This window comes from Acinonyx jubatus, chromosome E1 (genome assembly GCF_027475565.1).
Source record: "Acinonyx jubatus isolate Ajub_Pintada_27869175 chromosome E1, VMU_Ajub_asm_v1.0, whole genome shotgun sequence".
Lineage (NCBI taxonomy): Eukaryota > Metazoa > Chordata > Mammalia > Carnivora > Felidae > Acinonyx > Acinonyx jubatus.
This window is the reverse complement of record NC_069397.1, coordinates 52,116,432-52,137,528: the sequence shown is the minus strand read 5'-3', so window position 1 is coordinate 52,137,528 and position 21,097 is coordinate 52,116,432. Positions and strand designations below refer to the sequence as shown.

The 21,097-nt window shown below is 50.1% G+C and overlaps 1 protein-coding gene across 10 annotated transcripts in view; it reads left to right on the top strand.

The window, feature by feature from the left end:
- The window catches only part of SLC39A11 (solute carrier family 39 member 11), a 422,497-nt gene that overhangs the window by 342,610 nt on the left and 58,790 nt on the right, over positions 1-21,097 (top strand). For all 10 annotated transcript variants that reach the window (XR_008294188.1, XM_053212146.1, XM_027047966.2 and 7 more), the window contains one exon: positions 12,190-12,259. Coding sequence is in view for 9 of the 10 variants with exons in the window: in XM_053212146.1 (XP_053068121.1) it covers positions 12,190-12,259 (70 nt within the window). In the remaining variant the exon portion in view is untranslated. The remainder of the gene's footprint in view (positions 1-12,189; positions 12,260-21,097) is intronic.

Genomic DNA, 21,097 nt, shown 5'->3' with positions numbered 1-21,097 from the left:
TAGCACCCCACTATCATAAGTTCCATTTTTATTTGGGTTGCCGTTTTCTGAGCTGGTCTGAGAACACACCTTGGGTGAAATATATCTGCAGAACAAGTACCAAATGCAATAGCTTTCATAGAGTCAAGGTGGACAGAAGGCAGAGGTGGGAAGAAAGTACACTGGATCCCTCAACCTTTCCAAGGGAGGCTCAACAGAGTAAGAAGCAATGGTTCTGTCAACTGACTATCTAAATCAAGACTGTGATACATTAGGGGCACCTGGGTGGCTCAGTCGGTTGACCATCCGACTTCGGCTCAGGTCACGATCTCACAGTTCATGGGTTTGAGCCCCATGTCAGGCTCTGTGCTGACAGCTCAGAGCCTGGAGCCTTGCTTCCGATTCTGTGTCTCCCTCTCTCTCTGCCCCTCCCCTGCTCACAGTCTGTCTCTCTCTCTCAAAAATAAATAAATATGAAAAAATTGTTTTAAAAAAGCAAATGTATTAATATTTAAAGTTATGTAAAGTTACAGTGGCACCCACTGGAGAATGAAAAGTTAGAACTTAGAAAACATACGTCGCCTCATAGGAGGGGAACTAGGGAATGGAGATTTAGATGGGGAAATGTATTACTTTAGACTTTTTTGGGCATTTTGAATGTTTTCTTCCATGTGTAGGTGTATTGCTTTGATTAAAAAGTAGTGAGTAGCATGATTTAAAATAACCATTTTTTAGGTTCAAAGTAAGAATATGAAATGAAACATTTTGATGTGCCTAAAGTCTTTTTTTTTTAATTTTTTTTAACGTTTATTTATTTTTGAGACAGGGAGAGACAGCATGACGGGGGAGGGTCAGAGAGAGACAGAGATAAAGAATCTGAAACAGGCTCCAGGCTCTGAGCTGTCAGCACAGAGCCCGACGCGGGGCTCGAACTCACAGACCGCGAGATCATGACCTGAGCCAAAGTCGGATGCTTAACCGACTGAGCCACCCAGGCGCCCCTGATGTGCCTAAAATCTTAGGGAAAGTAAAAGGATGTTCAAATATATGGAGATGGTGACAACAGAAATGGTGATAGTGCTAAGGAGGATTTGAACAGGAGTCGCGGAAGGCAGCAGAGGACCGGTCTCCACGTCTCCAACAGGGCTAAGAGTATACCCATCTTACGGGGTTGTTGAAAGGACCAGATTAAAGACGGTGTCCAAATGGATGCTCTTGCTGACATTGATGCCATTCTCAGCCCTTTGAGTTCCCAGTAGGAGAGGAGGCGTAATGGTCAACTAAATGAAGAAGCCCGTGTGGTGCACTATGAAAAAGAAGGAGCACATAGGCTGAACGGCTCAAGAAGTGTGTGACTTTGGGCATATTGTTTGACCACTCCAAACCCCGGTTTACCTCTCTGGGAAATACAGTAACAGTATCAATTTGGCAATCAAACTAGGGTTAAGTTAGATCAGTTTAGGTGATGAACATAGTATACCTGGGACTGACTTTGGCTGAATTATCGAGTCTTTGGGTTGCAAGTCACAGAGCGAGAACTCAAATGGCTTTAGGAAAATAGTGGGGGGTGGCAAGAACGTTGCCACATCTCACATACTCACAGGAAGGACAGAGCCCCAGCCATGCTTCAGGCTTCAGGGATAAATGAAAAATAGACACAGACACTTTGCTTTATCCATCACTGCTTCTCGTCACATGCCGGCTACACCGTCTCCTTCTGTAGACCAGCTTCTCCTACGCGATACAGAATGAGGATAATGATGGCTCCTGACCTTCCCTTCCTGTGGCTGCCTGGCCCTCTTCCTGCTCCATGGAAAAATCCCAGCTCTCACTGCGCCCACTTGACCAAGTGCCCAGTCAGCCGTGGCCAGGAGGACAGGTCCGTGCAGGATGGCCATGACCACAGAGGGCCCACCCTGAGGAGCCCGGAAGCCACCGCTGGGTGCACGGCGATCACAGGACTGGGGCAGAGAGGGCAGACACCATTTTCCTCCTCTGTTGACATCCTTGTGAAATGCTACTGCTCCCTCTAAGGAAAATACTGCTCCCCACTGCCCCCGCCCCACCTCGCCCAGTATGGTCATTGTATTATAGTGCTGGCCATCAGTGTAGCGAAACACAACAGTGTCTGAGACATCAACAGCTGTTTCTTGCCTGGCTTTTAGAAATACGTTGGTGGTGGAGGGCTTGAGTGATTCAGTCGGTCAAGCATCCAACTTGTGATTTCGGCTCAGGTCATGATCTTACGATTCATGTGTTTGAGCCCCGCATCGGGCTCTGAGCTGACAGTACAGAGCCTACCTTAGATTCTGTCTCCCTTTCTCCCTGCCCCTCCCCATCCCCTTCTCTCTTGAAAATAATAAAAGAAGAAGAAGAAGAAGAAGAAGAAGAAGAAGAAGAAGAAGAAGAAGAAGAAGAAGAAGAAGAAGAAGAAATACTTTGGTGAGAGTTGGGTACGGGGAATGGTAAATTGAACCTGTGCCTTAGGTCGTTCATCATTCTAAGAGAACTGCCAGAGTCTAATTTTGTTCGTAAGTCCTTCAAGGGGGGTAAAAAAAATTCTTTCCTCCTGGTTTCTTTCGGCCCTCGAGTCCACAGGAGTCACAGAACCATGAACCAGTCCCCCTCATACCTCCAAAACCGTCCAGCTTTCAGGCATGTCCCAAAGCTGGCTGTACCCCATGCGTGGGCTGTGGGGGAGGAGGCAGGCAGGTGGACCAGCTCACAGCTGCACTCACAAGACAGCCTGCCCCAGGCTGCCTGTCCCTGCAGCTTGGCAGCTCCGTCCTCCTGGGACCAAGACTGCAGTGACCAGTGATTCTTCATGCTGAACCCCAGGGAGGACCAGCAGGTGTCAGCTACCACCTGAGGGCTTCAAGGTCCCTGGGCAGGGTAATTCCCACGGAGTACAGAATGGGTGACAGCAGCATGCCGTTGGGGGACAGCCGACTCCCTGCTCCCCTTGCTTTGCTTTGTCCCAGGAATCCCGTCTTTTTGTGGAGAAGAGCGTCCTTTTCATGAAGCCTCGAGAAGCTGGGCTGTTAGGGCGTGTGTGTGTGTGTGTGTGTGTGTGTGTGTGTGTGTGTGTGTGTGTGTGTGTCAGCTACAGGCATTTTCAGTGAGGCAGGTTCTCTGGCTGAATTCCTGCTATGGCTTCCTTCCAGTGGTTGGTGAACTATGAGCAGGGACAGTGCCACAGGGTGGCTTTTGCCATGCTTGCCTCTCTTTCCTGGAACTCTGTCCCACCTCAGAGCAGTTTTCACCACCTGGGAGATTGAGATCGGGGGTGGGAAGCTTCAGCATGCAGCGTGGTGCCGGGGGGGGGGGGCTCCCCATTGCCTGGGGGGATGGGCGCCACTGAACAGAAATTCCACCTGCAGCCCTGGCTTCAAATAAGCCCATCATCGCAGGGTACACTTGTATTGGGAAAATAATTCTATAGAGGCCACACTTTTGACCGCCTAGGATCCATTGTCCTGCCTCTTCATGGTTGTAGAGTTTCTTGGGTTTTCAGTGCTTCCTAAATCTCAAAAGGATTTGTTGGTAAATTTTAGAACAGAAATTTGTGCACTTAAATAGTGTGAATTTGTCAGATTCAAGCACCTGGATGCTCCTCTGCACACCGGGGCCTCTGCAAGTGGGGAGAGGAAGCTCGGTGACCAGGTGCTTGGAGAACAGAGACCATGATGCTTCTCTGGCCCCCCCTACCACACCTGGTCTGGCCCTCTACTGCACCTGGTCTGATCCCCCCCCCCCCACACTTGATCTGCCCCCCCCCCCACACCTGGCCTGGCCCCTCCACCACACCTGGTCTTGCCCTCTACTAGACCTGGTTTCACACCCCCACTACTGCACCTGGTCTGGTTCCCCTCCCACACCTTTCCTGGCCCCTCTACCACACCTGGTCTGGCCTCCCTACCCCACCTGTCCTGGCCCCCTTACCACACCTGGTCTGGCCCCCCTACCACACCTGATCTGGCCCTCTATGACACCTGGCATGTCCCTGGGCCTGCAAGTTTATCCTTTACCTGGAGGGCAAGCTGCACTGTGGCCAGAGTGGCACATGGTGAAGGGGAGCTGGCTAGAGTCCCAAGTCTGGGCATGAAGCAGGACTTGTGGGCTGGAATTGCCCAGCATTTTCTGTACCAGCAAAGGCATTCCCTTCCTTTTTCTCCACGGGAACACAGGGATCTGATCTTTGTCTGGTTGCTGAAAACTGAAGCAAATTGAAATTGACTCTTGGATGTGGATATTCAACAAGATGCCTTCACTTGTTTAAAGATGTGGCTGAGTCATCCGTCCTCATTTCTACCAACAAGGAGATGCCTCCTTCTCTGCCGTCTGCTGGGGTTGGAGGCAGCAAGGACCACAGGACAGTAGTTCCTTTGGGTCCTTCGCTGGAACCCAACTGGAGACAGTAGACTATGCCAAAAAAAGCACACTTGCAAATGTTAATTAGAGAGTGTTTATTTTAATTAGAGGGAGATCCATGATGGAATATCTTTACTTATCAACATCTCTTAATAAGGTCTTAAGACATGCCTATTGACACTGATAAGAATTTGAGCTCGATTCATCTCTCCTGGAACACCTGTCTTTCCCAACAGTTGACTTTACCCAATACAAATAGCAGGGCTAGTAATCCATATTAGAAAGTGTGTCCAACTACTTTTTCAAAAAATAACACTAAGTAGATCATTTTTATCCTTTATGGGGTGTTTGCCAGACCCCACAGGGATTCTGTGGCAATACCTGGCTGGTTGTACCAACATCTCATTTAATATGATCAGAGATCCTGCCTTGCTGCTTTCCCTTCTTGCTGGAAATCTGCATGTGGCCAATGACAGGCCAAGTGGGGGAATCAGTATATTGTGGGCCAGTCTCCCCAGAAGGCCCAGCCAAGTTGTGGGTTCAGAGTAGAAATAAAGACAGCAGGCGTGTCCACGCCAGATGGGTGAACCCTCCCGACAGCCAAAAGCAAGTCCTTATGGCCAGGAAATCCCTCCCATAGTATGATGTGACACTGCCTCCTCATCCAGCATGTCACATCCCTCCCAGCCCAGGGACAGTGCCCAGATGGGCAGGAGCAGGGGAGGAATCAAAACTGGCTCTCCCAGCATCCTTGAAGGCTCCCATTGCCACTGGGGGTGGGCATGCCCCCTTCCTCACGGCCCCCATTGCCCACATGGTCCCCTTCAGCCACAGATGCCCCAAGATGGTTATATCTCTATTTTTTAAATAAATAACCCATGAGGACCTGGGAACATATAAGTGGCAGCTTGGCCTCGCTCTAGGACTGAGCCCCTATTTAATGTTGAAGCATCATGTGTCCACAAGGGCCAACACAGGGCCACCCTCTCCATTCTTTTCAATCCCGCCTATCACCACATCCATGGTCATCCCTGCCTGGGAAGCAGCTCAGCAGGGGCAAAGGCCACTTTTCTCCCAGGGAAGGAGTATTTTCAACCCCCGTTCAGTGAGGTATGTCCTACATTTCAAGAACCTCCTCCCTCCAGGTAATGTGTCCCCTTTGTCTGAATCCCTCCAGCTGCAATATGAGTCATTTTTCTCTTGTTTGGTCCTCAGTAGAGAGGAGAACAAGTAAGTTGTCCTCTTTCACCTCATTTCTCCACCTTTGGGATTTGCTGTTGGTGGTGCTGGTGGCAGCAGCTGTTTGTTTGTTTTTTTACGATTTTATTATTTAAAAACATTTTTTAATGTTTTTAATGTTTATTTTTGAGAGAGAGAGAGAGAGAGAGAGAGAGAGAGAGTAGGGGAGGGGCAGAGAGAGAGGGAGACACAGAATCGGGCTCCAGGCTCCGAGCTGTCAGTACAGAGCCCCATGCGGGACTCGAACCCATGAATCACAAGATCATGACCTGAGCTGAAGTCGGACGCTTAACTGACTGAGCTACCTAGGCGCCCCTCCAAAAATTTTTTTAATATATTTAAATTCAAGTTAGTTAACATATAGTGTAATATTGGTTTCATGAGTAGGACTCAGTGATTCATCACTTAACATTTAATACCCAGTGCTCATCCCAACAAGTGCCCTCCTTAATGCCCATCCCCTATTTAGTCCATTCCCCCCACTCCCTCTAGCAACCCTCAGTTTGTTCTCAGTATTTAAGAGTCTCTCATGGTTTGTCTCCCTCTTTCTTTTTATCTTATTTTTCCTTCCCTTCCTTTATGTTCATCTGTTTTGTTTCTTAAATTCCACATATTAATGGAATCATATGATATTTATCTTTCTCTGATTGACATATTTCGCTTGGCATAATACACTCTAGTTCCATCCACATTGTTGCACATGGCAAGATTTCATTCTTTTTGATCACTGAGTAATATTCCATTGTATATATATACCACATCTTCTTTATCCATTCATTAGTCGATGGACATTTAGGCTCTTTCCATAATTTGGCTGTTGTTGAACTTTTAAAAAAAAAATTTATTTGAGAGAGAGAGAGAGCACACAACCAGGGGAGGGGCACAGAGAGAGGGAGACACAGAATCCAAAGCAGGCTCCAGGCTCTGGGCTGTCAGCACAGAGCCCAACACGGGCTGGAACTCATGAACTATGAGATCATGACCTGAGCCGAAGTCCAGCACTTAACCCAATGAGCCACCCAGGCGCTCCTCTTGTTGAAATTTTTAAGTAGTCTTTACACCCAAGAGATTACTTGGCTAATCTCTTCCTTGGGGCTCAAACTCACAACTCTGAGATCAAGAGTCACACACTCTACCGAATGAGCCAGCCAGGAGCCCCCACAGCCAGGTTTAATATTAAGCCCCCACAGGCTGTGAGCTGCTGTCTTAAATTTAATACTTTTTGAATCGAGGGGAAAAAGTCATAACATCCCTCATTTCCTTCATGGCCATTGTGTTGACCTTCTCTAAATGGCTTTTGGCTGTAATGTCTAGAACCGATAGCAAGGACGCTTAAACCAGAGACCCAGCTAGAGCATTGAAAGTTGAGTAATCAGGAGATCCCATGGCCCCTGCACGACCACCCTGAGATGCAAAGAAGGAACAGCAGAGGCAGTGGCTGGAGAACCGAGAGAGAGAGAGAGAGAGAGAGAGAGAGAGAGTAGCGCATTAAGTGACAGACTGAGGGTTTAGTTCACTGCCCCCTAGTGTGAAAGCCACCCAAGAGGAATGTAATCATGAAGCTGTGGTGAGAGAGTGACAGAGCCCAGGACAAGGAGATGAGACCCCCCCACAGTCTTTAGCCCTGGCCTGAGTGCCCCAGACACCCAAATCTGTATTTCAGAAGGCTCTGTCTTGCTGAGACCAACTGACAGCCGGGCCCACATGGAGAGGAGCATAACCAGGTGGGGAGAGGAGGGGTGTCCCCACAGCAGCTCAGCTGAACCAGTAACCACATTTCTCCTGACCCCATGCTGTCTTTCCCTCCCATCCCCCATGTGACCTGACACCCGTGAATGTCAGGCAGAGCTGAAATGTCACCTACATCAACTGTTTTGGAGGCTGGCAAGGTCTCTTGGAGAAGACCTGTGAACTATTCCCCTCCCCCCACCATGCCCTTAAAAACAAAGGAATAGTAGGGGCGCCTGCGTGGCTCAGTCCAGCTAAATGTCTGACTCCGGCTCAGGTCGTGATCTCATAGTTTGTGGATTTGAGCCCCGAGTCAGGCTCTCTGCTGACAGCTCAGAGCCTGGCGTCTGCTTCAGATTCTGTGTCTCCCTTTCTCTGCCCACTGCCCCCCCACCGCCACTAGCACGCTGTCTCTCAAAAATAAATGTTAAAAAATTAAAAAGAAAACAACAACAAAGAAATGGCTAGCCCTCAATGGAAAAAGAAAATATTAGTTGCTATGGTCCGAACGTTCGTATCCTTCCCCACATTCATACACTGAAATCCTGCCCCCCAAGGTGATGATATCAGGAGGTTGAAGATGGGAACCCAGGGATTAGAGTCTATTACAGAGGCTTAAGAAAGGTCCCTCGCCCTTCACCACGCCAGGACATGGCAAGAAGGTGCGTCTGTGAACCCGGAAGGAGGCTCTCACCAGACACCCCGTCTGCCAGCATCTTGGCCTCGGACTTTCAGCCTCCAGAACTGTTGAGAAATGGATTCGTGTTAGTTATTAGCCACCTGGGTTATGGTATTTGGTTATAGCAGCCGGAGCAGGCCAAGACACTAGTTTTTAACTACTCATTTTCCTACCATCTACTTAAACTCTTAGAGCATTCTAGAATAGTTTCAAAATGCTTCCCCTCAATGGGAAGCCAGTGGTTCTCACCACGATATTTCCCCAGGGGACATTAGGCAGTGCCCGGAGACATTTTTGACTAGCACCACTCATGGGGAGGGGGCGTGGCCAGCATCTAGTGGGCAGAGGCCAGGGATGCGGCTCAACGTCCTAAGATGTCTAGGCCGGCCTCGTACAAGACAGTGTCCGTAGCGAGAAAGCCTTCCCCGAGCACATCATCCTGTACGCGAAGCATCGTTATCCTCCTTCCATTTCTAGAGGAACCTTAAATAACATACCGGACCTGAGCCGTAGCCTTTTTGTTATTCTTCTCCCCGGTGGGGGACAAGATGGGATGGAGACACAGGAGGGTGGGGAGATGGAGGGAGGGACGCACATGCACCTGCCATCCAACCCCGCAGGAGGGCAGCGGGGGCGGCCTGGGCTTTCTGAGCCTATTCTCCGGCTTGGCTTGTCCTCAGGACTCTGCCTCGCCCACCATCTATCTGCCAGATGCGCCACTACAGATCTGGGATTTATCTTCTCTCTCTTTGCACTCGAGTTAATGGCAGTGGCTGTGAAAAGAGGCAGCGGCTCACTGATAATATTCCAGTCACTTGGGTTTCTTGTCTTAATTACCTTCCTAATTTGCACTTTTGGTGGAACACCTGGGGTGTGAGCACCAGTCGGCAATTTTTTCCTCTGCTCCTTCTCCACCCAGCGGGTTCTTTCTGCCATCTGTTGATCTTAAATATCTGCCTTAATTCTTTTATTTATGTTCTTTCCGCGCGTGTAATTTATCTTGGTCTCTCATTAGCTTCTCTGCCAGGCTCTATTCCACCTTCGGACGAGGTACGATTGCATTTCTTTCCCCATCACCTGCCCTTCGCCTGGCAGTGGGAAACTGCTTGCCCCCCCCCCCCCACCCCCTCCCCAGGACACAGCTTATGCTTTTGGAGTAGAGAGGAGGGACCCGCTTCATGTGCAGATCATCACAGAATGTTCCGCACTATTGGCCCAGGTACAGGGTGGGAGCGGAGGGACTATGCATTCACTACTCCAAACCCCTTCAGAGTACGGATTCGGATGCCAGCTCTTGCCACCCACACCTGGGAGAAAGCCACAAGTGCAGGTTGGCAAACGGGTGGGGGGGAGTGGGGGACCTGGCTCTGCTGCTCGGGGCTGCGTGCATCCCTTTGGGCAGACGCTATTTTTTCCTGCCTTAACTGGTTATTCCCCTACCCAACCTCCCAGAGCTACTGTGAGTCCAAGTGCTGGGGCTTTTGCTAAATAACCAGAAGGGGTTAGTTCCCTGATTAATATAGGTCCTGTTGCTCTGGGCTGCGCTATCGTTTGCATTAAAGTGACTGATTAGAGGGGCGCCTGGGTGGCGCAGTCGGTTAAGCGTCTGACGTCAGCTCAGGTCACGATCTCGCGGTCCGTGAGTTCGAGCCCCGCGTCGGGCTCTGGGCTGATGGCTCAGAGCCTGGAGCCTGTTTCCGATTCTGTGTCTCCCTCTCTCTCTGCCCCTCCCCCGTTCATGCTCTGTCTCTCTCTGTCTCAAAAATAAATAAACATTAAAAAAAAAAAATAAAGTGACTGATTAGAGCAAAATCTTTAACAAAAGAGCCAACCAGCTGTTGTTTATACTTTAGAAAAGCACATTTTTTTTTTTCAAAGGAAGGGAGATGCCCCTCTGATGTTATAAAACACCGCTTAGTCCCTCCCCAGCTTTGGACACCTCTCCCCAGTGGGTCAGGGCTCCCTGGTGAAGTTCTTTGCCTTGGAGACCTGCAGTCACCGCTGAGAGCCGGCTGAGGGCTTGGCTGTTTGGGCACAAAACAAGAATGAGGACAGCAGCTTTGGAAACACTGGAGTCTCTGAGGGTAGGGGACTGGTCAAATGGAAGAAGCGTCGGAGATGTCCTCCAGCTTTCTGATCTCATGACCGCGGGCACCGGCAGCTACTGTGATTCAGATTCTGTGTCTCCCTCTCTCTCTCTGCCCCTCCCCTGCTCACAAGAGACCACAGCTCTGTCTCTCTCTGTCCCTCAAAAATGAATAAATGTTAAAAAAAAAAATTTCTTTTTTTTAAAAGCGCCTGGGTGGCTCAGTCGGTTAAGCATCCAACTTCGGCTCTGGTCATGATCTCATGGTCCGTGAGTTCCAGCCCCGTGTCGGGCTCTGGGCTGACAGCTGGGAGCCTGGAGCCTGCTTCGGATTCTGTGTCTCCCTCTCTCTCGGCCCCTCCCCTGCTCGCACTGTGTCTCTCTCTCTCTCTCAAAAATGACTAAATGTAAAAAAAAAAATTTTAGAATTTACATCAGGAGCCTTAACAATTATATAAAAATAAATCAGTCTTTAAAGCCTTGATCCTGAAACATGCGGTTGCTCTGGTGGTGTTGATTGCCTGGCCACTTCAGCCCCAGAGCCTGTTGGACGCAGTGTCTCAGGGGCTTCTCTGCAGCCGGCTCTGGAGTGTGCTAGGCATGCTGGGAGGGTGCTGTCTGCCATCTGGTTTTGGAAAAACCTCCCCACCCACCCCACCCCCCACCCCAACCAAACCGATAACTTCTGAGCCTGGTAGTGGCCCAAGTGTCATGCCACGTGATCTCTGGGGTTTCCTCTACCTCTAAAGTCCTAGGATTCTGTATCCCACCATTGGTCATTATGAGGAATATGGGAAGATACTTGGAGGAGCATGAGAATCCCAAATTCTCAACCAGCAACCCCCATAGGGTCCCCACAGGAGATTGAAGCACAAAGGGTAAGGTGAGGGAAGAAAAGAGCCCTTTAGGCCTTAGCAGGGTGTTTGGACTCCAAACCCCATTGTGGTCCCTCGGTGAACCAGACTAGATAATGGGTGAGCTCTTACCCTTTCACATGGGACAAGCGTGAGCAGCTCTTTTTTCTCCAGGTGCCTCCTAGAATCCTAGCATCCTTGGCCCACCCCAACTAAAAAGGACACAAAGGATAAAAAGAGGCGTTTCAAAGAGGCGGTGAATCCCAAAAGAAGACAAGCCCTTCTCACTCAGTGGATTTTTCCCTCTTCCCTCTTTATAACAAAAAAGTTCCTCCTAGCCCCAAAAGCCCTTGGTCTTGATTCTGACCAGTATTGGTAGGTCTCTTTCCTGTTATGATTCAGGGGATCTTTAAACTGTCCCATAGATACCAGAAAATGTCTTAACATTATGGTTCTACCCCACTGGTCCCAGGCCACTGGACCATTTTTCTGTAACCTTTCCTTCTCCATCAGATACTTGTAGACAAGCAGTGTTCTTCCACATTTGATCAAAGTCAGAGTGTTGGTAGCCTTGGCAGGCTTACTAGTCCCTCTGGAGAGGACTTGGGGAATCATCTTGTCCATCCCTAAGCTTAAGCTAGACTGTAGCCACACCATCTCAGAGTAGACTGTAACAGTCTACCATTTCAAGATGGCCCCTCGAATGTCTGGGAAGACATCATTGGGCCCCTGCACCAATCTCGGACTTCTTGTTGCGTGAGCTAAATAAAACCCTATGTGTTTAGCTTAGGAGCCCGTCATCAAGCTCTTTCAGTAAAGGGCCAGACAGTAAATATTGTAGGTCTTTGGGCCATATGTTCTCTATCACAACTACTCATCTCTGCGGATGTAGCGCAAAAGCAGCCACAGACAACTTGTCAACAAATTAAGCATGGCAGTGTGCCAATAAAACTTTATTTGTGAACACTAAAATTATATAACTTTCATGTGTCATGAAATACTATTCTTTCTTTGATTTTTTTTCCAGTTATTTAAAAACGTAAACGTCGTTCTTAGCTTTCAGGCCATACCAAAATAGGCAGTGGGCTGAGTTTGGCCCCCCAGACCGTTGCCAGCCAACCCCGGGTTTAAACTCCAGTTATGTGGGTTTTCTGTTACTGGCAGCCTAATGCGGTCTCACCTGACACAGCGATGGTAATGAACCTTGTTCGAAAACTGCTCCTAACCCTTCATGCTTGTTTATTCCATTTCAGAGGGTCTTGCTGTTGGCGTCGGATTTGGGGCTGTGGAAAAGACGGCATCCGCCACCTTTGAGAGTGCCAGGTAAGCCAGCACCTGCTCCCTAGAGCCTGGCACCGTACCCAGTGGTGCTCTGGAAATGCTTATTACCTTGATGGGCACCCCTGGCCCCAGAGGGCCAAGACTGGTGGAAGTCGGTGGGGGAGGTCAGGTGAAGCTTGCCTGAGAGAGGGGTTCCATCAAACAAGCTGGTTTATGCCGTTTGTCAGATGAGCTATCTAATGGGTAACCGCTTTGAAAACACAACATGGAAATAATTGTCTGCGTTCTCCAAATCCTTTAAATGTATAAAGACTAAAGAAAAAAAAAAATTAACAAAGCCAGCAACTGATGCTCTCAACTGCTCCCTCTTTTTGAAGCCGCTCCTTTCTCTTTCCGGACCCTGCGCTCTCCTGGTTCCCACCCCCCCCCCCCCACTTCCTGTTCCTCTACAGATTCTTCTGTGGGCTTCTCGTCCTGCAGCCCTCTCTGAAATGTTGATGTTGCCTGGGATCCGTCTCTGGGGCATTGTTTCTTCTCACTTAGTGTACTCTCCTTGGGGAATCTCCTCCATTCCCGAGACTTTATTTTCCATGCATTTGCTGGCGATGCCAATGTTGATCTTCAGCCTAGACTCTTTTCTGGAACTTACACCTACGGGTCCAGCTACCTTGCGGACATCTCCACTCAAATGTTTTTCAGGATCCCCCATGCTCAGCATTTCCACAGTTGAGCTTATTGTCTCCTGCTGCCATCCTGCAAAAACCTGTCCCTCCTCCAGGGTTCCCCATCACCCCCTTGCACCCGGTTGCCCAAACCAAACTCACTGCTATCCTTGACTCATGTCCATAGACAGTCTTTCCGCAGACAATCTGTGCCTTCTAAGTTCTTCTTCTCTTCTACCTCCCTGGCCCCACACAGGGCCTAGGCAAGGCTATCGTCTCGGGACCACGGAGGCTTATGGCTTATCCTGTAGCCATAATGGAGATGTGTTCTACGTGGTCCCTTGTGCCTACAGGACCGTGAATACTACAGCCTTGGGCTGGAGGAGAGCAGGGAGGAGCCTTCCATCCAAGGGTGGCAAACTCAGGTGCCTTCAGAAGACTAAGGGGCAAGAAATTGAGTGGAGACCATCCTGGGGTGGAGACAGTTAGGAACAGTGAGGACAGAGGTGAACCTCAACTGGGCAGCACATGCACTATCTCAAGGCACAATTATTTTAAAAATATGATTCATGTTCAAGAGATGGTCCTGGGGGCCACTGGTTTCTGACCCCTGCATCTAGCTCATTTCTCTGCCTTCTTACCTACTTTTTTCCCCTGTGGCAGTGGCCCCACCTCCTTCAGTGATCAACCTGGTTTCTATTCCCCTGCTTGTCAGGAACTCATTTCTCACAGAGCCCCTTTCCCGCCCTCCCTCGGCTGCTGAACTTATGTGAGGCCTCTTTATGCCCCATCCCCTCCTTTTAGCTCCTCAGCCAATGTGGGACCCCTGTGTGTTAAGTGTAGTCTCTGCTGGTCTTTATTTATTATTATTATTTTTTTAATTTTGGGGGAGGTCAGAGAGAGAGGGAGACAGAGAATTCCCAGCAGGCTCCACATTCAGCACGGAGTCCGGCGCAGGGCTCAGACTCACAACCCTAAGATCATGACTCAAGTTGACAAAGTCAAGAGTCAGACGCTCAACCGACTGAGCCACCCAGGCACCCCCCTGTAGGTCTTTAAATTCTAATGCTACATGTTAAGGGACATGTGTGCTCCTTGAGGCCCCAGACGTGCATGTGGGCCGGCATGTTCCAAGTCGAAATTTCCCCTGTTCTCAACTTCTTTTTCCCATCTGTCAAACTGGTGGGTTCCTCCAGCATCATCCGTTCATGTGATACCTATTGTGAAAACCAAATGAGCTGGTTGATGGAGGGTGGGGGGAGGGCAGAGGGGACTTCATAATGTAGAAATGTCGCCAAAATCAAGGGTTAATTGTGATTCCTAATGCCCTTGCAGTCTGCTCTTCTCACCCTGGGAGAGGGGAGAGGGTCGGGGAGTATGGCTTTTTTGCCGTTTTGATCTTGGACTTGCTTAGACCAGGAGAAACTTCCGAGTCAGCAGGATCCCGGGAGCTGAGCCTGTCAGCATCCACAGGCCGGGTCCTCCTGGAGCTCGGGCGCCGTGCACGTTGCAGGGGGTTGGTGGCTGGCAAGTGACAGCCCTGCCCCCAGCCAGGCTTTAGTCCAGCCACATCTCCCGCGACATCGGGATGGCCACTCGGACGGCCCTCTATTCTATTACCTGCACTTTCCGCTAATCCTTATAAATATTTCTGAAGAAAGTAGAGCAACAATCTTTCCGACCCAGCCCCTCTCTTCCCTTGAACAGACGCTCTCTGAGTTACATAAACCCTCAACAGGACCTTTCAGTTGGGATTGACCTGGGGCGGCAGTCTTGGTATTTTCAGCCTCAAAAAACCCCTGCTAATGGAGCCACTGGGGGGTTCTCACCACCCCCTGCCCTCCACCCACTCTCAGCCACAGCATGTGGGCCTTTGCTGTTGTCACCACTGTGTCCAGAGTATCTTGGGAGGGAAGGATCTCCCTCCAACAGGCCCTCCCCATCAGGCCATACCCCCTCCCCCCATAAATCCACATACAGTTCGTGATTTGGGTTCTTCCTTTTCAAATGCCCGGGGGCGGGGGGAGGGGGTGAGGATGGTGATGCATAAGAGCCCCCAAGCAAGGCACGAGGGAGAAGGAGAAAGAACAAAGCTAATGCCGGAGGGCAGGCTGCAAAAGCAAAGTCATCCGATGATTAAACGCATCTTGTACAAGAGACAGGTTTTGCCTTTTGAAATCCCAGCTCCGGGTGATGAACGAGGGGCACGCCTAAGACATGACACAGAACAGCTTGAAAACAAAGGAGTGAAAAAAGGTGGAAGGTGCACCCTGGCCAAAAAGAAAGCAGGTATTACAGTCTTGGAATCAGGCAAAACAGACTTTCGGGCAGAAAGCCACATAAACAATGGAGGTCAGTACTTTGCAGGAAGAGGAACAGTGCCCTGGGCTGATGGGCACCTGTATGCTCCTGGCAACCTAAGTCTCACACTGGGGAAGGAAAATGGTCAGAATTTCAAGGGAAGTCAGACAAAACCGTCGTCATGGTGAAGGGTTAGGATTCCCCGCCCGGGCACTGAGAAGGCAGATAAAAAGTTAACACGACATACATCATGGATGTGCGTAGAGCCCCAGCCTGGCGATGAAAAAACCGACATTCTTGTCAAGCCCGCGTGCGCATGGTTCCCAAAATTGATGAGCGCCGTGCCGCAGAGAAAAGTCAGAATGCCCCCCAAATCAATACCACTCAGACCACATTCTGTGACCGCAGTGTGACATAATTGAAAATCAATACCAGAAAAGATGGCCTAAATAATTGGTTAGTGGGCAGTGAAACCAGTAACACCGTAAGAAGGGCACAGCGTAAGCTCCAAGGAAGGGATACAAACCGAGTTACTAAGAAACCAGTGGATGAAGGGCAGGCTCTTCCTTCGTGTCAGGGGCACTTCATAGAACGGTGGTACTTCATCAGGACCGGGGGGGGGGATGGTCAGCTTGAATTGGTGGACACGATGGAAGCAGGTAATATTGTGAAGAAAGGCCCAGGTAGGTCCCAAGGCATTTTCAGGGCCGGCGGAGAGGTGAAGTCACCGAGATGGAGCTCACATGGTGCTTTCTGGAAGGTAAGCCTGACGGCTAAGAAAGCACATCATGCACCCAGAGGTTGGCAGCTAGGGTGGGTTCTGATATGCAGGGAGATGAAATGACAAAACCCAAGAGGTGGTTTGAAACGTGATCTGGCTCCCGTGGAATAATTTGAGGCGAGGACATAGAGGGACCCGTGTTGACCACCCACAGCTGTGTGCCCTCAGAGCAGGACGAGGGATGTGGGACTGAAGGGAGACCACAAGGAGGGGAGGGAGTAGGAGCTTTGAATGCAGACCCACCAGACGGCATCTGTCGGCGGATTTTGTTGTCCTGCGGAAGGGAGAAGGGGGAATTCAGGTTTGAGCGTAGGGAGACATAGATAATCATGTAGGGCTCCGGGAGGGCCCGGAGGGCGAGAGGATGCATTTGCAGGTACTTGGCAACAAGAGTTACCTGGCATGTGCCTGGGGCCCACGTGGACCAAGCTAGCTGCTCTTCATTTAGCCTAGGGGTGTCAGCAAACTGTAGCCCCCGGGCCAGGTCCAGCCCAACACCCGGTTCTGGAAACGGCGTTTGCTTCCAACACAGCCGACACTCATTTGTTGACATATTGTCCGTAACTCCTTGTAATAATGGAGGTGGGCAGTTGCCGCAGAACCTCAAGGCCGAAAGCTCAGCGTCTATACTCATCTGGCCCTTTGCAGACCAAAGTATGCAGGCCTCTAATTCAGCGGAAAACCCGTAATTTTACTGCAGATTCATCAGCAAATGCTCTGACACCAACTAACTCTTGTACGACCTCTTTCTTGTGCCCTGTTAGTCATGCATCTGGAAGCCACATATCTGCAGCCACCACGGGAGAAAAGAAAGGTATAAAATAAAGACTCCCAAGGAGGCACGATCCTTAATTGAATTTCTCCACAACCAGGACTCAGGCAGGACGCAGGCATGTAATTTGTGTTGGGCTGCTGCTGCCACCCAGTGTTCGGATGCTGTTACTTCACCTTTATGGCGCCTGTCCCCATGCCTTCCCTCCATCCACCCTCCTTCCTCACTGGATAGCTGGTGTGGCACTGTTTATCCCAAATTCAGTGTCCTCTGAACTGCGAAGCATCTCAGGCAGCAAAGGGAAGCTCGTGGTTCAAGGGAAACATAGCTTTCTTCTCTCCAGTCTGGTCCCATCGCAATTTCTTCTGGTGTCACCACCAAGAAATTCTTCAGACCACATATCCCTTGCGAGTTTGCTGCTTAAACAGTTTTCCTTTCTGAAGTGGTTTACCTCCAAAGAACATGTTCCCGACGGAGGAAACGTGCCCTCAGCTCTCACTTGACTCAGCGGCAGGCATAATGCAAACCAGCGGGGAGAGCAAGGCTATTTACACTTCACATACAGACCACTTCCTATTAGGCTTTGACTGAGCACACACGTTGGGTGGCGTTTGTCACCCACGAACGTACCCTGACCGGCAGGTGCAACAGGCTCTGGGTAGCCAAGGAGGCTGGCTGCAGACTCATGGTCTTTGTGGATAATCCACAAAGCACATCCCCAAGATACGCCTCGAACATGTTTCTTGTGTCCCAACCAGCTAATGCTAACCGACATCTAGATACTTAGGAAGGGATGCCTGGTGGATTAGTCTGCATCTGGACCTAAGGTGGCTCACTAAGTTGCACAGGAGGGACATCAAAATAAATTTTAAAGTGTATGTCTGCCTCCCTTATCAAGGGGTAAATCATAAGTCAGATATATACTTTCCCTGGCTTAAAAACCAACACACGTGTTGGTATATTAACAATCATTTAAGACAGCAGTCATTAGTCAACCAAGCAGCCATTTGTTTAGAAACAAAAATGGTAGGGCGCCTGGCTGGCTGGCTCAGTTGGTCAAGCACCCGACTTCGGCTCAGGTCATGATCTCACAGTCCGTGAGTTCAAGTCCCGCGTCAGGGTCTGTGCTGACAGCTCGGAGTCTGGAGCCTGCTTCGAATTCTGCGTCTCCTTCTCTCTCTATGCCCCTCTCCTGCTCTCGCTCTTGTCTCTCTCTCTCTCTCTCTCTCTCTGTCAAAAATAAATAAACATTAAAAAAATGGCAGTAGACACATTTTCCTGGTCATTAGTCAACAGTAACCAGTCGATATGTCTTTATGTGGAGGACCCATTACCTATGTGCATCTATCTGTCCAATTAATCCCCCTAGTTTGGATCCAGAAAATTATTGAAAATAGGTTTGCCAATTAAATGTAGAGAAGGTCAAGAGCAGGCCTCACTGTTGTGGTGGGGAGGGGTCTCGGAGAACTAAGTGTAAACTTCTTCAGCATAGTCCACTCACACATCTACCGTAACCGCCTGCATGGGTCAAGCCGCTCTTACAAAGTCCCTAGATCACCCTGTGGCAGGACCAGCTGCCAGACTTCCAGAGAATTCTCAAGAGACTCTCCATGCCTCAGGGTGCCGCTCTTGACCTCACGTGCCCGCAGCTCTGGGTCTCACCGTTCCAGAGCCCAGCCCAGTCTCTCTGGAGACTGGTCTTCAGGCTGAGAAGCGCAGCCCCAGCATGAGGTCAGGAAAGGTGCCCGGGGGAGGAGATCCTTGCACCCCTTGACCCAACCAGTGCCACCCCTTTCACAGCAGAATAATACACACACCCTCCCCCGCTCCCCGCACCATAAACCCCACCGCTACACGCTTCAATCACCCCAGAAAGCGAATTCTTGCGCTGTTCTGTATGTGTGACGGCGGACTGTGCTCTCCATTTTATTTTATGCAAACAAGCCCTTCTCCTGAACCCATCAAGCTACCTCGCCTGGGATTCTAGAGTTATCTATCGGCAGCTCTTTCTCTTACATGCTTCTTTCCAGTCCTCCCACACACCGATCCCTTTACCCTGTATTCTGACGAGAGAGAGGAATTTGCAAGTGTGGGCAGGCAGGCAGCAGGTGGTGGCCAGTGCCCCCGTGTGGTGGCTAGCCATCATCGATGCCAGGTGACAAAACAATGACAAAGGGACAAAAGCAATCGAGACACGTGGATGGCTGAAGCAGTGTGGATCTCAGACAGAAGTCACAACTACAAAAGTTTAAGACCCCGTGTTATATACATACAGGTTTATAAAAATGCTGTGTGCATTTCCCGAAATAGTTACATCTTTATATCCCCGCCATGTTGACCCCAATAGCTCACTGGATTCAGCCCTGACGGTGCTCCGCTGTCGTGTTATTTTCCTGCATCAGCATAACGGCAAAGTTTTTGCGTGGTCCCGGCACAGAGAGGAGGGTGGATGTGGAAGGCACCAGAGAAGAGCAGGAAGTCCCTCGGGGCCGTGACTGTCGGCACCAGTAGGAAAGCAGTGGGGTGGACGGGCTTAACTTCAAGACACCCAAAAATTCATTCGATTTTTCTTTATGTTTTATTTTGCTAATGACTTCAAAAAACAATGTTATGAAAATTAGTATATTAGTCCTGGAAGTAAAGAGGATGGGCCTAAAAGCCTGCCAAACACATGGACAGAGCCAGACTCGGGCCCAGCGCTTCCTTGTAGGCAACTGGAGAGCCATTCCCTCCACAGAGCTGTTCCCGAGCACGCCCCACAGCGTTTTTTGTTCTGTTTTGTTTTAATTTTTTGTTAATGTTTATTTATTTTTGAGAGCGAGAGACAGAGCATGAGCAGGGGAGGAGCAGAGAGAGAGGGAGACACAGAGTCGGAAGCAGGCTCCAGGCTCTGAGCCATCAGCACAGAACCCGACGCGGGGCTCAAACCCACAAACCGTGAGATCATGACCTGAGCCGAAGGTGGACGCTCAACCGACTGAGCCACCCAGGCGCCCCCTTCTTTTTCCCTCGTCCCCACTGACCCTCAAGAAGTGCCCCTCCCATCCTCAGAACCCCTGGGGGTTCTCCAATAGTCCTCCTGAGAACAGTCTGCAGGTGCTTTGCTCCAGGAGGCCTGACTGAAAGGAGCTGGCAGGGTTGGGGGCTGGGAAGCGAGGGCGAGAAAGGAATGGTCTCCGTCCTGTCTCCTTGTCCAAACCCCCTGCCACTCTCTCTCCTGGCTCCTTCTCCCTTCCCATGGGTTTTTATGCTCCCAGCGAGAGCAGAATGGTACAGGAAACAACGAAAAAAGTAACAGTATTTTGCCAGTAAGCCCCCTCCACTTCCCGTGTTCTGTCCCCAAGAACCCCCAAGACTTTTCTTGGACTGGGTTATCCTCTTGAGGGGATAGCACCCCCACCCCTTCAGACACTTTGCCTTCCACATCCCCAGGTCTGTGCAGACACACAGATATCATTGTTACCCGCACACCTGGGGACTCCCCCGCTGATAACGAAGAGAATCTTGAACCTAATAGCCACTTGCCTGCCAAATATGCCCATCGTGGGGCCTGGTGCCCATTCATTCCCTGCACTGGGTGCACAGATACGTGAACAGATGGAGGAGTGAAAGTCTGTGTACTTACCATTTACCTGCTACCTGAGATTGTCCACGAGAAACCGTTTAATGTTAGTTTGGCTTCACCCACGAATCTGGCAGACTTTCCATACTTCCCAGGACAGGTGGGATAATTACCATTACTTGAGCACAAAGCCACTAGAAAGGATACAAAGAAAAACCCGATCGGTTTTGGGTGTTCTGGAAGTCAGGGTTCTTCAGACCTTTGCTCGCCTTTCCTGGCACACATCCTCAAGTCTAAGGTGACCGTCAGCTATGTCAGAGTGTCCTCGTCGGGAGGCCCAGTGACGGTCATTCATCCCTCCCTGCAGGTACTGGAGAGGGGAGCCATGTCTCCCCCTGGCAGATGGTTTCCTTCGAAGGTTGGGGACATTCTCTGATGTGAACCTCCAGCAGCAGCATTCTGACTCCCACACCCATCCATCCACACACACGGTGCTACAGAGACAGAAAAATGCTCGCGAATGTGCTCATTTCAGCATGTGGTCCTTCCAATGGTACCTCTGTGTCAAGCGGAGGGGACCCAGGCTAGCAAGCCCCTGGCAGTCTGACCGTGTCCTTGACTCTTACTATCTAAACCTCAGTTTTTATGTGCATTTCGTGAAGAGAGGCAGGTTGCGTCTGTGGTTCCGGGACTGTTGGGCTTTGCGGGACAATAAAAATGTCGCCTGTGTATGTGGACGGACGGAGAGCTGTCACCTTCTCTGTTTTGCAAAGTAAAGGCATCGGTAGAAAGCTGCGATCAT